Genomic DNA, 15,961 nt, shown 5'->3' with positions numbered 1-15,961 from the left:
CTTATCACATTCTCCCATGTTATATTCAATATTCACCCTGTGATCACGCAATAAATCCCACCAGTATTCAACAGTATGTGACCAAAAATTACCATAAAGACAGTTTTTCCTTGGCTCGGCTGTCCAACCACCAGAAACACTCTTCCCGATGGTGGAGATGCTCGCCTCTTCTCAAGGATCTGAGCACACACTTGTGTAATTTGTTTGTTTCTAGCAAAAGAATGTCGCTCATGCCATTCTTGAAAGCCTTCCTGAGTCAGCTGATCATCATCGTCAGATTCATTTGACTCTTCCTAAGAGAAATGAGCACTTATCTATAAATGCTGAAGAAGAGATATATACAAATATAAGATGAAATAGGATTAGCACATACCCCAAGATAATCACGCTCAATCACTTGCCATATGTCATTTAAAACTCTAGCTCCAAAGTCCTCAAGTGCAGACATTTGTGGCTTCCCATCATTTTCACCGCCCCACTGACAGGAGTACCTACACAATAAAATACAAGAACCACTAGCTTGTAAGCAGGAAGCACCACAAAGCAAAGCTCAAGGTACCTAGGATGGGCTGGAAACTTACAAGTAACTCCTCACAGCGGGATGTTTGACTACTCTGTTCTTGAGGTCCAACATACGTTTTTCAGCTTCTTGAGATTCGGAAGCAAAATCTGGAAGCCAATGGCTTGGCACAGACCTGAATGGCAAAAATAGATACAGAGAATATGGAAGTTATGTACAAAAAAAACTCTGAGAGGGAGATGAGAACTAGCAAATCTGACTCATAACTTCTAAATGGTACAACAATAAAAATGTCGTGGGTCACAATACTGTTGCCTGATAACCCGGGACCAGGGGCTCCTACCCTGTCCCTAACGCTAGGGGGCACCCTAACTATCCCTGCTCCCCAGGTTACTTCTGATGGTGAAGACGCTGGGGCCACGTACCTTGCTGTTCTCCTGAGTCAGTCCTCATCTATCCCCTCCCCTACCCAGTAAATACACAAACCAGACAAACAAGGATAGGACATACAGGGATAAATGAAAATAGCAAACATACAAAATATGCAATCACAGACAACCTAGGGAAACACAGAAGGGATTAAAAAGGTAAACAAAAATAGAAGAGGAAGGGACTATGCACATAACTGAAACACCAAGCAACAGTTACAGAACAACTCTCCTCAAAGGCCTCTAACGAACACCAAATCCTCCACTCCTCACTAGCCAGTAAAAGACTTAACACTGGCAATCCAGATTTCCAGAGCAGAAGCTATATAGGAGAGGGGAGTGGCTAATACTGTTTAGCTGAGAACTTCTAAGAAGGAAGCTACAGAAACTCAAAGCTGAGCAGTTTAACTCCTGCACAGCTGAAAGAAACCAGAACCATTTTATAAGAAAGAGAAGTGCTTCTATTTAATGCAGGAGTACATGAACTCAGACGCTGGGGTCTTCTGGCTCCTCTCTGTCGCGGTAAACCCGTGACCATGTTTCACTAACATAATTAAAGCAATAATCCCCACCAAAAATGTGTGATCTTAATGTACACTGTGATCCCTATTCAAAGCAAGATCCAAACTCCCAAAATCACATTGAGATCTGCAATGTTGTTCTAAGGGGGTCTTACCAGCTCCCTAAATCAGCAATCAGATATCCATGCAGAAATTACTTCATACATTCCTTCTTTATTCAACAGCCATGTATCACAATTGTTGAGCATGACAATCAATATGATATTCATAATTAATAGCCACCCACATCCTCCACACATAAGTGTTGGAAATGAGCAAAACAATTCACACTATCCTGGTCTAGAAATCACTTTGGTATATCATGGCAGGTAGAACAGGGTAGTGCAAACTTCCTCGGCAGGCACTTGAATGCTGGTGCCCTGGGTGTCTCTTGCGATTACTAGGTCACTTCAACGTCATGACATTCTGTGAGGCCAAGTCACTAGCCCTCATGTGAATTCATAACGTGTCAGGACGTTGGAGGGACCTAGCAGTCACTAAAGGCACCCAGGGTGCCGGCATTCGAGTGCTGGCCAGGCACATTCTCACTGCCATGGTCTAGTGTCCACACTGGTACTGTGTTGAAGCTGGAGCAGGGCAGTGCAAACTTCCATGGCCGGTTCTCAAATGTCAGCATACTGGATGCCTCTTGCGCTTACTTGGCCCCAGTGACGTCATGAGGCCTAATAGGTTAGGACTTCACATGTCATGGCATCACAGGGGCCTAGTTATCGCAATACTCATCTAGGACAACTGCATTTGAGTGCTGGCCAAGGAAGTTTGCACTGCCCTGGCCTGGCTGCCATGGAGTCCTGAACTGGACACTCTACGAGGGTCTTGCATATCTTTTTTTGTATACTTATGGAAACACCGTATGGGGCAAGTTCAGCAAGAAAGCATGCAGCTGGACATTCGAGAACAAGCTCCATCCTAAGAATATTAATAAATAATGTCCTATTTATTTCCATTCTTAAGAGTTTTAACATTTGGGTGAATTCTGATGAATGAAGATAAAGACATGTATGAAGTATATTCCATATCATGTGAATTCTATACACTTGTCTATGACCCCTGTTTACATTGCAACAATATGGTTTCTACATTGTAGTAAGTAGCGGCTGCTTCTTCCATGGATTATTTCCAGTACACACTCCAACAACTAGTTCAACTCAATCCTATAATCATTGGCACAAGTGTCAGATAAAAGTAGGCATGCTCCTACTCTATTAGGTAATGACGTATGATGACATCTAATTAATGTTACTCCTGGAACCTTGTATTAGAATCTGCTATGATAAGTGACACATTCATATATACATTTATTCATGCTTATTTTACCTAATGGAGTCAGGGTTTCGAAAGTAGAATAAAGCCCTTGGGTGCCCTGATGTATTGGTCTTATAGCTCTGCAAAAACTGCATGGCTTCCAACTCTGTGATGGATCGCCCTGCAGGATAGGTCTGAATCTGCCAAAGATATAGGAAAATAAAACACCACAAAGAGCGTATAAAGCGATGACACAGTCTCAATCATTTATTCTGCCAGACTGTAAAAATCAAGATCTTTAGAGAAGAGGAAGCAATAGCAATGACTTTTTTTTTCCAACATGCGAGTATTCTGAATCTTCTTACAGTAAAGGAAGAGGCGCTTACCCATTGATACTCAGGCAGGAGTGGAACAGAGTACTTATTGGGGACATGACCGTATCTCTCTCCCAGAATGCCAATGAAGATTTGACTCCGAACAACTTCAGAGAGACATAGGGACAACTGCCTAATGTCAAAAACATAGAAGTTATGGCAGATATGAATACAATGCTATTTCCACTTTCCTCATCGGTATCTTCTATCTCACCTGTCTTTCTTTGTTTCCTCTTCTGTAATTCCCCATCGCAGATCCACCTCTTCCAGTGAGAGGAAGTGACAAGCAGCCCGCTGGCGCAGTTGTGGCATCACCTGTCCAATCAGTAGATCTCTTTCTGAGTGCATATCCCGGAACGTGGAAGAGATAAACACACGGACACTGCGCCACCTTAAAAAAAAAAGTGCAACTACTATAACCCAATATCACCAGCGCTATAAAAAAGTATTGCAGATCCAAATGAATGGGGAGGTGGATCGGACAGTAACAGTAACAGCTGATTGGTGGGGTTGCTTGGTGATACCCCCCACCAATCAGATTGACTAAATAAAACACTAGTGGCCAACCTCTTTAATCAATGTGACACATCTTTCCGCTGCTATGCTCCACCGCACAAAAATTGTACTCCAGGCAGGGGTGGCATATATTTCTGTCTTTATTTAGAACTATTCTTGTGGAGTAAATTCTGATGAATTTGTTGACCGCGCTCGGCCTCGACTCCTGCAGCTAAGATCTGACCACTTTTCAAGAAGTTTGCAGAGCCCACCATGACAAATTTGGCAACATTTCCAAACAGCTTTACGATAGAATTCTAGTGAACGCTGTTTAATGAATTTTTCCCCCGACTACCAATAAACATGAACACTTGGATTCGGCAAGAGTATATATATGTATATATATTTCAATGAGTGAAATGGAATAAGGCTTGGTGAGGAGAGGGGATTATCTCTCTAAGGGGGCCAAAGAATCAAGCATATTGACATCCAACATGTCTGATCCTTCATATTCACATTTTCAGTGAGCTCAGCCAGTATTAAAGGAACCTGTGATAGAAGGACTATCCATTATTATTACTAAAGATTTTTAAATCACCATTAATTCAAGGGAAAAGGGTTCCATAAATATAATACATATATAAAATTCAGTAACCAAATAGCGACAGACTGGTACGGTGGGGTAGAGGACCCTGCCCTCACGGGCTTACAATATACATCCATGTGACTCATATCGTGATAAAATCACTTACTTCTGCTTGGGAACAGAGACGAGTAGACTGCCAGCTGCCGCATGTCTCTTTTTAACATTCTCTGGGTCTTCTGGAATATTGAATCTTTCATTGACTTTCTCCACATGATCCAATAATCGGGCAGTTCCCCTTTCTGATACATATCTAAAAGAAAAATAAACAGAATATGTGTATCATAAAACGTTAAGGCAAGTTTTATGTTAAATAAATGATCAGGGCAAATTGTAAATAGGAGCAGCCATTTTTAATTTAAGATAAATGTGCCATGAAGGCAGCAGTTCAAGCATCATTGTGCAGAATGTCAATCATTATATTTTTACATACAAACTTTGTGATATGTTTTTGGACTTGTTCACATGTTGCGTTTTTGCAATTGTTTTTTTCCCCTTGAGGGAAAAACGCCACGTTTTACAGTATGTGAATTAAATTTCTAAAATCTTGTGCACACGTTGTTTATTTTTTCCTTGCAGATTTGAACCGTCAAAGTGTTTTTTCAAATCTGCAATATAACAATCCTTTAAGTGTTTTTGCAGCGTTTTTGACCCATTCAAATGAATTGGAAAAAAAAAATGCAAGTAAAAATATGCAAAAAATCCCGTGTTTTATGCAGCGTTTTTCCTGCCAACACTCTGGTTTGTGCAGCAGAAAAATCTGCTGCAAATATTGAACATGTGCACATGCCCTTAAAAACACTGTTAGTATTCACAAATTTCCTGGGTAACACACTAGTCCTTTTTGCATAAAAGAGAAAACAGGGAGAAGGCGGGAGGACGAGATGCAGATACATCATGGTTTTAATGAAACTGCACGAGGGGGTTAGGAGCCCAGCAGCAGATGGCAGACACGTGACTGGCCAAAGCATACAAGAAAGAGCCTGTCTATTTAGCAAGCAATGGGAGAGGAAATATGCTTCTACAGAAACCAGCAGTAGACACACAACACTTCTGGCTGCAATACATACATGTACGGCAAGCCAAGACATGATTATGTCATGATTAAAAGGATATTCCCATCTCCAAGATCCTATCCCAATATGTAGTAGGTGTAGTAATAATAATATTAGCAAATACCTCCAATTAGAAATGTAGTATAGTTCTTTTTAATTCACTGTGTCGCTTACCCCATGTGCAGGGCATTGCAGTAGCTTAGGCATCCATGGTTACGACCACTCATCTAGTGACAGTTAGCTAGTTGCTAGTGATCAGATCCATGGATACCTAAGTTAGTACAATGCCCTGCACATGGGGTAAGCAGCACAGCGAATCAGAAGAACTATACTACATTTCTAATTGGACGTATTAGCTAATATTATTATTACACCTACTACATATTGGGTTAGGATCTTGGAGATGTGAATACCCCTTTAAGTCTTGTTTTGCATTTTTATTTTTTTTAACATCTGCTGAGTTTAATCTTTACATGGAAAAGTCATTACTTACTTCAACACCTGCTCTGTAAAACCGCACAGCGTCACGTCATTACACTGATCAATGGAGTCTTCGCTGGAAACAGAAATAAGAGAAGTGTAACATAATGCAATGTGACCAGCAAGTCAGAGTTTAAGGCTACATTCACGCAGGAGAAGTAAAAACAGTGCTGTCCAGCTCATTCCGGAACAATAAAATCACTTCTTTACTGTAAACGTTTAAAATCCATAGTAAAATGGTGAATAGGACATGGTCATCAACACATGCAGAGTGTGAAACGCATTGATGACCATCTTTTACTAACTACTTTGATATGGATTCATGACCATGTTCTACTCACCACTTTACTCTGGATGTTAAAAGTATGCACTAAAGACGAGATTTTATTGTCCCAGATTGAACTGGACAGGAGTTTTTTTCTCTATTGAATATCGTACTGCAATGTTTCATTGATCATTACACGCATCTGTTCTAAAAACAGATCCATCTGTCTGCTCAGTGAGACTCCAAGCACGTCCCTTACTTCTCCCTTTTTTCGGATCAGACTCCGCCATTAAATTCTACGGGGATCCATATAAAACACACGTAAGATATACAGCTCTGGCAAAAAATAAGAGACCACTGAACAGTTTTCTATTGGAAAGACTGGTGGAAAGCATGCCAAGACGCATGAAAGCTGTGATTGATTTCTGAACTGTTCCTGAGTTAAAACTTGAGTAATTTGAGGTCTGAAAGCCCTGTTTCTTTTTTAGTATGTTGACGCTTTATCATTTGCTGCAAATAAATACAAAATTTTTAGCTTTGAATTTCGGAGACATGTTGTCAGTAGTTTATAGACTAAAACAACAATGTACAACTCAAAAATAGGGAAAAATAAGAGAAAATGAAAATTTAGCAGTGGTCTCTTAATTTTTGCCAGAGCTGTATTTGGCACTTGGGAGGTCCATCCTAGTTTCATCCTTTTTTTCACAGATACATTAAGTGTCAATGGATCAATAAACATTCAGGCTGACTACCTCCTACAGCTTTTAATAATGGATGAGAAAAAAAAAAAAAGACAGACGCAACATGGATGACATGTGAGAAAAAAAATGGTTAATTTCCCTTGGACATAAAAATAGACATGGACGTATAAATGTGGCCTTTTGGCTTCCAAACATGAGCAGTTGTTAATGCTAGAAATACAAGTCAAGTCGTACATTTAAAGTCACCTCATGTCAAGAATGTGAATTGCTTAACATAGGTGAATACATCATTATTTCATCTTTCTGGTATATAAAGATAAAGAGGATGTAAGAGAGCAAAAAATAAAATATTAGCAAACTGCCTTTCTGATAAGTTATTAAAAGTAATCTGTCAGCATGATTTTACACCCCAACATATTTATATGAGCATGTAGCTCTTTAAAAGAAAAGTCCAGCAATACCTTTATATGGCCAGTCCGTGCCTCCATTACTGAGAAATCAGTGTATGAATTGATATGCAAATGAGGCTGAAGAACTATTGTAAATCTGAAGCCTCTGTCACTCCAGCTCTATTCCCCATACAGTGCCGCCTCCTCCTGCTTAACTGACAACTCCTTTGCTTGAAGTCACACAGCATAGAGGCTGTCAGTCATGCAGGAGAAGGCGGAGCTGGGTAGGGAATAGAGCTGGAGTGACAGAGGCTTCAGATCTACAGCCTCATTTGCATATCAATTCAACCGCTGACTTCTCAGAAACGGAGGAATGGACTGGCCATGTAAAGGTATTGCTGGACGTGTCTTTGAAAAAGCTATAAGCACATATAAATAGTTGGGGGGGGGAATGAAATTCTGCTGACAGATTTCCTTTAAAAAATCACAGAATGCCATTTCTTCTTGTAGAAAAAAGTAAGTAAGGGGCTCTAATGCCACACATTGGAACTAACAACTTCCAGCAGGTATTTTTATATCTTTCTACCAGTCATTGAAATCAACTGGGAGATTTTTTTTCCCCTACTCCTCCAAGGAAAAAATGTTCTATTAGAGAACATATAATATTCAGATAACAAGCAAGATTATCAGTGACATGGGCCTGATACAGAGGCGCAATTGCAGCCATTCAGTAATCTAGAGCAGGGCTCCAATATGTGCATGAGGCCTTAGTGTTTGGAGACTGAAATAGCAAGTAGGATGAGAAAAACACAGAGAAATGAGAATAAGGAAAGTACCTTTTGAAGCCATTAGGCAGCACTGTCACACAGAGGCAGTCAGCATTCACCACTCGTCGATAATGCTTCAGCACAGTCTTAAAATGTTCATTTAGTGGATTTTTTTCGAAAATTAGTAGAGTATCTACCTGCATAAAGGAAAAATTCATTGTATAGTATGCTTCTAAACATATGAAACAACACTTGACAGCACAATTACTTATTTTACCTATTATGGTAGGCTTAAAGGGGTTTGATACGTTATAAAAATATTTCCTAAAAGGTTGTCAAGTGTTTGTTGGGCCAAATAAATGTGTAAATGCCAACATACTTTACCACAGCTCCTCAGCAGAACATCCTTAAGTGTGTGTTTGGGCTATGGAAGCACTGCAGAGCAGAGGTGTTTGCTTACATAGAGGTCAAGATCAACATTTCAGGGGCAAAAGGATCATTGGTGCAACCTATGCAGTGCATATGGGACAACTACAAGAGGCCTTATTGTGAGCAGCTGCGGGAAAGTATGAGGATAGTTACATATTTATGTAGCTCAATAGATTACAGCCTTTTAGAAAGTTTAGGGAATATTTCATAAAGTGGCCATCCCCTTTAATGAGGCAGAACTTAATAGAAGTAGAGTCTTACCTTAGTACGCTTCATAAGAAGTCCTGAGAGGTATTCTGCCAAGGAGTTTCCTTCTTCACAGGGCAGTTGTGGAAGATCATCAATTTTCTGAATGGAAATGATGCCATTATTAACTTTATAACAGACTTACAGTATATACTTCAATGGTGTGGGCAGGCATCATCAGTGACCTTTTCAGAAGTAATGTACTACCATATAATACCACGGAATGCAATGTAGTGTCATTAGACAGGAGCAAAAGGAAAAAGGCTCTCAATTCTCTTTATTCATTACATACACGTCACAGCCCAGTCTCCAGAATCTCAGCAAGGAGACCATATCAATAGTTTAAATGGAAATCTTAAGATGCTGCTTCAAGGTTCAACCTCTTCTGGCTATTCCTTAATATATCATCTATTTGCTTCTTTTAAATGCCAGTTTTCTACTGACACCACTAGAGGGAGCCTCAAGAGTACATGTCATCACCTATCTGGGGCTGGTGGGGATCTGGCAACCCTCAGCAGCCCAAGTAGTTGTGATCCCTAAAACAGAGGAGCAGACAAGTGGATATATGGTTCTTAAGGATAAAAGGGTTGTCTCCTAAGGCCAGCTGAACTTGCTGATATCGACGGGCTCAGCTGACTGTCTAATAAATATGAGGACACCGGCGATTGATGGTTGGGGGAGATGTCGACTGCGCATGTCTGATTTCGGACTGTCAATTCTGTTGTTCTCTCTGAGATAAGCAACCGGCAATCGTGTCAGTCGGCGGCTTTACATGGAGAACACAGGAGCGCTCGGCCAAGCAAGCGTTTCTGTATATGAGAGAGTTGGTTGAGTTGACCATAGGCTGAATGATCGTTCGGATGACAGCCATCTAATGTGTATGGCCAGCCATAATTACAATTCATCACAAAGCCACAGGATAGCTGATAAATGCATGATCACTAGGGGTCCCACCAAAAGCAGGAGCCCTGTGTCTTGCTAGGGTTGCACATGCGTGATGCCGCGCTAGTCATTATCTATGAGAGTCAGTAGCGAAAAACTGTTCTCGGCTATGTCCTTCAGCCTCATACATGAATGAAGTGACATCACTCATTTGTAATCTCAAAAAAGGGACACAGGAATCCTGTTCTTATGTCCAGTGGGGTTTCAGCCATTTATTACAGTAATTTACACATTTGTTTGCATTCTTTTCCTAAAAAAGAAGAACTTGGTGGCTAGAACAACTTTCTCTTTTTTTCCCCGCATATGAGGATCTATACCATGTAGAGCCCTAGAGTATTGAATGTGTTGCTTTACATTCTACCCTTTCTTATTTGGTCTTGTGTTACCTCAGCTTGTTCCTTGACCTCGCTCACGCGTTCAAGGAGTGGACTTGATGAGTGGTCAGCCAAGGCATAGCGGTGTTGATTGTACAGGATCAGCTGGGCATTTTCTGCTGTGTCCTTCACCATGAGGCTTAACAGTAAGCCCACATCTAGGAGCTATGAAGAGGAGAAAAACGATCTGTCGGCACTGAATCGCTAAACCAACATTTCAAGCATCAGTTTATTGAGTCAGTTATCACACATTATTTATTCAAGCAGACATTAACAGTTCTTATGCCGCATGACACTATGAATACTGTGCTTTTCCCAATAACAGGACTTACTATTTGCCCAGTTAGAGGTGTAATATCATGACATAATAAAAACACATCAAAAACACATACAAAAATTCATCAAATATGCTTCAAAAATGCACATATTTTAAGCATTGTTTTTCCTACCAACACTGTTTTTTGCTGCTGAAAAATCTGCTGCAAATACTCAAAGTGTGAACATACCCATATGGCTGTTTATCACTTATTAAAATTTCTTTGCACGCGGTTTCATTAAGAATAAACAGAGTTGGCAGTGCACATGATCGACCACCGCTACTGCTCCATGCACACAGGGCACTTCGGGGCCCCGGACCTCAGGATTAGTGTGGATCTCGGCAGTCAGACCCCTAGCAATCAGGAAGTTATCCACTATCCTGTGGATTGGGGATAACTTCCAAAACTTGAGAATACCCTTTTAAGACGCTTCTACACATTATATGAAAGGCGGACCAGCACGGCAAGACTGGAGTGGCCACTCATCTTAAGTATATGGGGGCCTCCCGACTTCACCTCGGTATGAATTTGAACACCAGATCCCTTTGTTTTCAGAGATCAGCTTCTGCTAGAAGTGTCTGGTTGTGGTTTTCACCTTTCTCCCCATTGAAAACACACGAAAGCTCAGACGAGCACTGCGGTCTATGGCGGAGTCTGGAGAGATATCTATCTAATACTATAGGTAGTTCTGGCAAATGTCTATATTTTCTGCAGAATGACAGCAAATAAAAGTAAAGCAATTTGTAATCATAACTTACTGAGGGTGGTGATCTTCTAGTGTAAGTGACTTCACTACTTATAGATAGCTCTTTGGCTCCATGACACGATTCGTACATCGAGAAGTCCACAAGAATAAGGATTATGGTACGTCCAGGTATTGGTGGGATATTGTGACGTGCTGATATCTGAATGGCTTCCTCTAGCGATTTCTTATACCTCTCCACAACACCTCCATTAAATTTTACCAGCCTTCAGATAAACAAAGGAAAAGTGAGAGGCAGAAAGTCAATCTATTCCCGCTTACCAGTCATAGGATGTTATGCCCTTACCTAGCTTTCCTCAAGGCTTCTTTCTCTCTTTTAAGTAGACGATGGACAACTGGAAAAGCCAGACATGCTCGTAGCTCACGTCGAGTGAAATGCTTGCGCGCAAGCAGTGGAATAGTGGCCTTTTCCTTGCGAAAAATTTTCCGGAGAAGGTCACTATTGGAGGGGAATGGTTCCTCTGCAGGAGAAGAAAGAAAAGGTTTGGCCATCACCTTACAGCAATGCATTAAGTATTTGTTATTTCTCTCCTAGATTAAACCCTATAGAATATGATTTACGTTCAGGCATCTGTTTTTGTTCCCCACAACCAGTGCCCCTCTGGTCTATGAGCCATGTTTGGTATTGAGGTTGATTCCAATTTACTTGAATGGGTCACAGCCCATGTACTGGAGCGGTATGTTTTTCAGAAAACAGACCGTTTTCTGAATTCATACAACCATGGTTTTGCTGCAATACTCTATTACCAGAATATATTACAACTGGTTGGTTGTTACTTTTATCAGAGAAATGCTACCAAGAGTAATAAGCACTGGCACTAGTATGAGCATTATTCTTGTAACATTGTTGTTCACATCAACTAATTAAAGGGGTTCTCCACCGGCGCCGTTCAAGCAATCTCAGCACTCTCATGACATTACTATACCACTGAGTGCTGCATCAGTTCAGCGGCCACAAATTGAACTGTACAACTGGAACTTTCTTCAAACAAGACAGTTTTTGACACCAGGAGGTGATTATATGCCGTTTTTATTTTACATAAAGCACCGTTTCATTTAAAAAGCTGTTTTTCAAGCAGTGGACATCACCTTTGAGTTAACAAGATTTTGTAAACTCTATAAAAGCTATTTAGAAATGTTTCATCATAAATTAAAGTGTAATCACCCAAATCCTCCTGAAATGTGCAACATGTTTTCATAGCTAACTAATGGTTTCTGGGTTGTCAGAACTCCTAAATTCAGCCCTGAACTACAGTTTCCATTTTTCCATACATGGAATACTGCCACCATCACACTAGGTAGCTCCAGAATTTCATGCCCACTACACCTACTGTTATGGTGCTTTCACATTGCATTCAGGCTCTCAATCGGTGGCCCCTTCGGCCCCCCCCCCCCCTGGAAAATGGGATTTGGACGTATGCGCCGACGGGGCTACAGACTATAATGGTGCCGGCAGAGCGAATGTGCGCTCTCCCGTGCATCATTTTTGGGCGTATACGCCTTCTGGAGGCAGACACCTAGACACAGTCCATTACATTTGAGTGTCCGCCTCCAGTAGGCATACATGTGTAAGCCGTGTACCGGGCTCTTCATGATACAGCAAAGTCTTTGCTTAAATACATGGATCAACGTAACCAGAAAAAGGAGAAACATTCAAAGAAGTCCACAAACACTCAGCCGGGAGGTTGTCACTGGATCTCTCTCCGTCACGTCCTCTCTCTGTCCTTAGTAACTCCCAACTGCCTCTAAGATGGCCTCCCCTCTCCTTCCTGTGACGCATATCCAACTGTCAACTGTCTCTGACCCTGCAATCTGTTGCAGGGTAGACTTAACCTTTCAGTTGTGCTTAGGAAACAGCGACCTCTTGTGGCCGAATAATGGCATTTCAGTGCATGTAAAGCCATACCATGTCATCACTTCACTGACCGCAAGCAGGTGATTAAGCTTATAAACAACAGGTACAATGTTTACACAGATATGCACATCTATACCATGCTGGTGAGCCGGGTGCTGTACTGTATGTACAGGGGCTTACTATCTGCCTCTTTAACCACGTACATATCTCTTGTCATGGGCAATGGGGGCTGTTTCACCATCTCAAACATGCTAGAAAATGATGCACCATTTTAGTCTATGGCTCCGTCGGTGCATACATCCGTAACCCATTTTGGGTTCAGACGTAAGCCCGACAGGGCCCCCGAACAGGAGCCGGAACGCAATGTGAAAGCATCCTAAGGTTTATTCTAGTTATGGCTATGACTGCACATGCGCAGTCTTTATGCTCCACTCATTCATTGTTGAAAAGAACTGCTAAAGCCAGACATCGTATGAAACATCAGTATGATGAAATAGGAGGAAGAAACAAACCAACAAAAATCATGTGTTGGGTATACGGTTTTTGATGTATAACACAACGTGCAAGAAGAAACAGGGTCACGTGACTGGGATTCAAGTCTGCGAATCTGCTATGTTTAATGAAATGGGAGTATTATATACTGGATTTCTGTTTGGAAATATATGAATAAGTTGCCAACTAAATTTTACCATTCATCTTGCCAATAGGGGACATCAGCTGTAGTTGAACAATGTCACACTTTAAAGGACACAATGCTGTTACAAGGAGAATGGTAACACCCAGTTGGGAATTTATTCATACATTTGGGTGCATTGATTTCTAAAAATCATTATCCAGCATGGTCATCTTAAAGGAAACACAACAGTTTCTCCTAAAAAGAGCCATGAGAGGAGAGCTGACATCCCCAAATACTTTTAACATCTGATAGTTCTCATCGATGGAGGTCTGTGTGCTCAGATCCCCACTAATTACTAAAATGAATGAGCAGATAGGCTTAGCGTTGCTCTCCTTCTAAGCCAGAATACAAACTTCATAGAGTCTCTATTAATCCCATCTTTAACGTGAAAGTTTTTTTTCGAAATGACATTAAGGCCGACATTCTGAGAACAAATCCGCCACGGGTCTCCTGACCTGAACTTAATCTCATATATGCTTATGAGGATGTTGAGCTCAGGTCAGGAGACCCATGGCTGGTACAGACATCGTGGTCCGTACTTGGATTGTGAAACTGACAATGCATTGACCACTCTCATTATGAATCACATATATTACAAGAACAACTGACCTGCTTTCTGCAGCTGACGGTCTAGATCTTGAATGACTTTGTAAGCAGAAAGAAAGCGAAATGGAAAAAGACGGCTTTTGACGACCAAATTCTAAAAAAAAATTGGAAACAGTCAAATAGTTACAATGATCATAGACTTGTCATTCCAGCAAAATTCAGTTACGGCACAAGCTTGTCATACCTGGTTGGACAAACGGGAATTCACTTCATTATGATGTTTTTCACTGATACCTGCTCGGATCAGATTCCTCAGATTCCTTAATAATGCCATGAAAGGCACTTTACGATTGTCTGTGAAATAAAGCAAAAAGACGTAAATGCTTTAGTACAATACCTAATTGTAAGAATATTTGCATCCATTGCTTATTGGTACTCACCGAGCAAACTCTCCCATACGGGACCTGTATTGCCCTTCTGACTTAATTCCCTTTCCCATGTTTCAGGTTGCTTTAATTTCATTCTCTGTCCTGATCGTTGGGACTGCCATGGACCTTCAAGACCACTGCGGGAGAAGGAGTTCAGATCTTTGGGGTACCTATAAAAAACAGTTAAAATAAAATAAGATAAGGATGGAGTTACAAATGGCACAAAGTAGAAGGAAAAAGGCAAGAAAATAACAGGAAACAGGAGGTTGAAAAATAAAGGACAAGAAAGATCAGGAGAAAAGGAAAGCGAAAAAAAAGGGAGACATAGTAACCTGCATCCGAGGAGACTCATGACATGATTAGCTGGCTTAGAAATATGTAATCTCTGAATCAGGTTCTTCATGGAGAACTTGTCTTTAGTCTTTTTTCCAGCTCCAGCAGGAGTAGGAGTTTCATCCTAAGAGAGAAATTTTACACCAATGAATATCACACTACGTTCCTGACTGATAGTCAACATGCAAAAGTCTCTCAATGGTGGGAAACTCACCTGCTTTTCTAGAAGTGTGAATAAGGCTTTCAGTTTTAGTAAGTTTCTACCACCCTTAATAGCCCTGAATTCCTAAAATAAAGAAAGCAGTCAGTCAAGAGAAAAGTTCATGTTTATAAATGCAAAATATATATTCTTTCTTTCTTTCTTTATACAGTGGGTACGGAAAGTATTCAGACCCCTTTAAATTTTTCACTCTTTGTTTCATTGCAGCCATTTGGTAAATTCTAAAAAGTTCATTTTTTTTCCATTAAAGTACACTCTGCACACCATCTTGACTGAAAAAAAACAAATGTAGAAATTTTTGCAAATTTATTAAAAAGAAAAACTGAGATATCACATGGTCATAAGTATTCAGACCCTTTGCTCAGACACTCATATTTAAGTCACATGCTATCCATTTCCTTGTGATCCTCCTTGAGATGGTTCTACTTCTTCATTGGAGTCCAGCTGCGTTTAATTAAACTGAGAAGACTTGATTTGGAAAGGCACACACGTGTCTATATAAGACACTTGCCCCGGGAAAGTGCCGGGGCCCTGAGCAGGCAGAGCCACTGGCGGTCGCGCACCCCGCCGGGCTATGGGCGGAGGAGAGCGGTGTCAGCGCCCGCCCTTCTCTCCCGCTTGCTCAGGGCCCCGGCAGCCGGATACTTACCTCTCCCCGTGCCTCCGCAGATCCGCTGTCTTCCAGCTCTGCACTCCCTGTGACGTCTCAGGTCAGAGGGTGCGGTGACGTCTTTCCACCGCGCGCTCCCCTGAGCCGTCACAGGGAGCGCAGAGCGGGAAGATACCGGCGACGCTGGAGTCCGGACCCGAGCAGCTGCAGCAGGTGAGGAGGAGTGAGGTGAGTATTTGACTTTTTTTTTTAATGTATGGAGGCATGGGGCATAATATG

The 15,961-nt window shown here is 41.3% G+C and overlaps 1 protein-coding gene across 1 annotated transcript in view; it reads right to left on the bottom strand.

Annotated features, from left to right (window-relative positions):
- TEP1 (telomerase associated protein 1) overlaps nucleotides 1-15,961 on the bottom strand; it is a 56,743-nt gene that overhangs the window by 27,979 nt on the left and 12,803 nt on the right. The window contains exons 7-24 of the mRNA XM_073671201.1: nucleotides 15,067-15,138; nucleotides 14,852-14,976; nucleotides 14,532-14,689; nucleotides 14,336-14,445; nucleotides 14,155-14,245; nucleotides 11,301-11,475; nucleotides 11,010-11,220; nucleotides 9,947-10,099; nucleotides 8,634-8,720; nucleotides 8,013-8,140; nucleotides 5,835-5,897; nucleotides 4,396-4,539; nucleotides 3,363-3,539; nucleotides 3,161-3,281; nucleotides 2,847-2,974; nucleotides 582-695; nucleotides 374-491; nucleotides 93-293 (exon numbers count right to left, since the gene is read on the bottom strand). Of these exons, the coding sequence (XP_073527302.1) occupies nucleotides 93-293; nucleotides 374-491; nucleotides 582-695; nucleotides 2,847-2,974; nucleotides 3,161-3,281; nucleotides 3,363-3,539; nucleotides 4,396-4,539; nucleotides 5,835-5,897; nucleotides 8,013-8,140; nucleotides 8,634-8,720; nucleotides 9,947-10,099; nucleotides 11,010-11,220; nucleotides 11,301-11,475; nucleotides 14,155-14,245; nucleotides 14,336-14,445; nucleotides 14,532-14,689; nucleotides 14,852-14,976; nucleotides 15,067-15,138 (2,376 nt within the window). The remainder of the gene's footprint in view (nucleotides 1-92; nucleotides 294-373; nucleotides 492-581; nucleotides 696-2,846; nucleotides 2,975-3,160; nucleotides 3,282-3,362; nucleotides 3,540-4,395; nucleotides 4,540-5,834; nucleotides 5,898-8,012; nucleotides 8,141-8,633; nucleotides 8,721-9,946; nucleotides 10,100-11,009; nucleotides 11,221-11,300; nucleotides 11,476-14,154; nucleotides 14,246-14,335; nucleotides 14,446-14,531; nucleotides 14,690-14,851; nucleotides 14,977-15,066; nucleotides 15,139-15,961) is intronic.

The sequence above is a fragment of the Phyllobates terribilis genome, unplaced genomic scaffold, assembly GCF_046119375.1.
Source record: "Phyllobates terribilis strain yellow unplaced genomic scaffold, ASM4611937v1 Scaffold_1__5_contigs__length_1240528914, whole genome shotgun sequence".
Taxonomy (NCBI): domain Eukaryota; kingdom Metazoa; phylum Chordata; class Amphibia; order Anura; family Dendrobatidae; genus Phyllobates; species Phyllobates terribilis.
The sequence above is the reverse complement of the archived record's forward strand: the minus strand, read 5'-3'. Positions and strand labels throughout refer to the sequence as shown.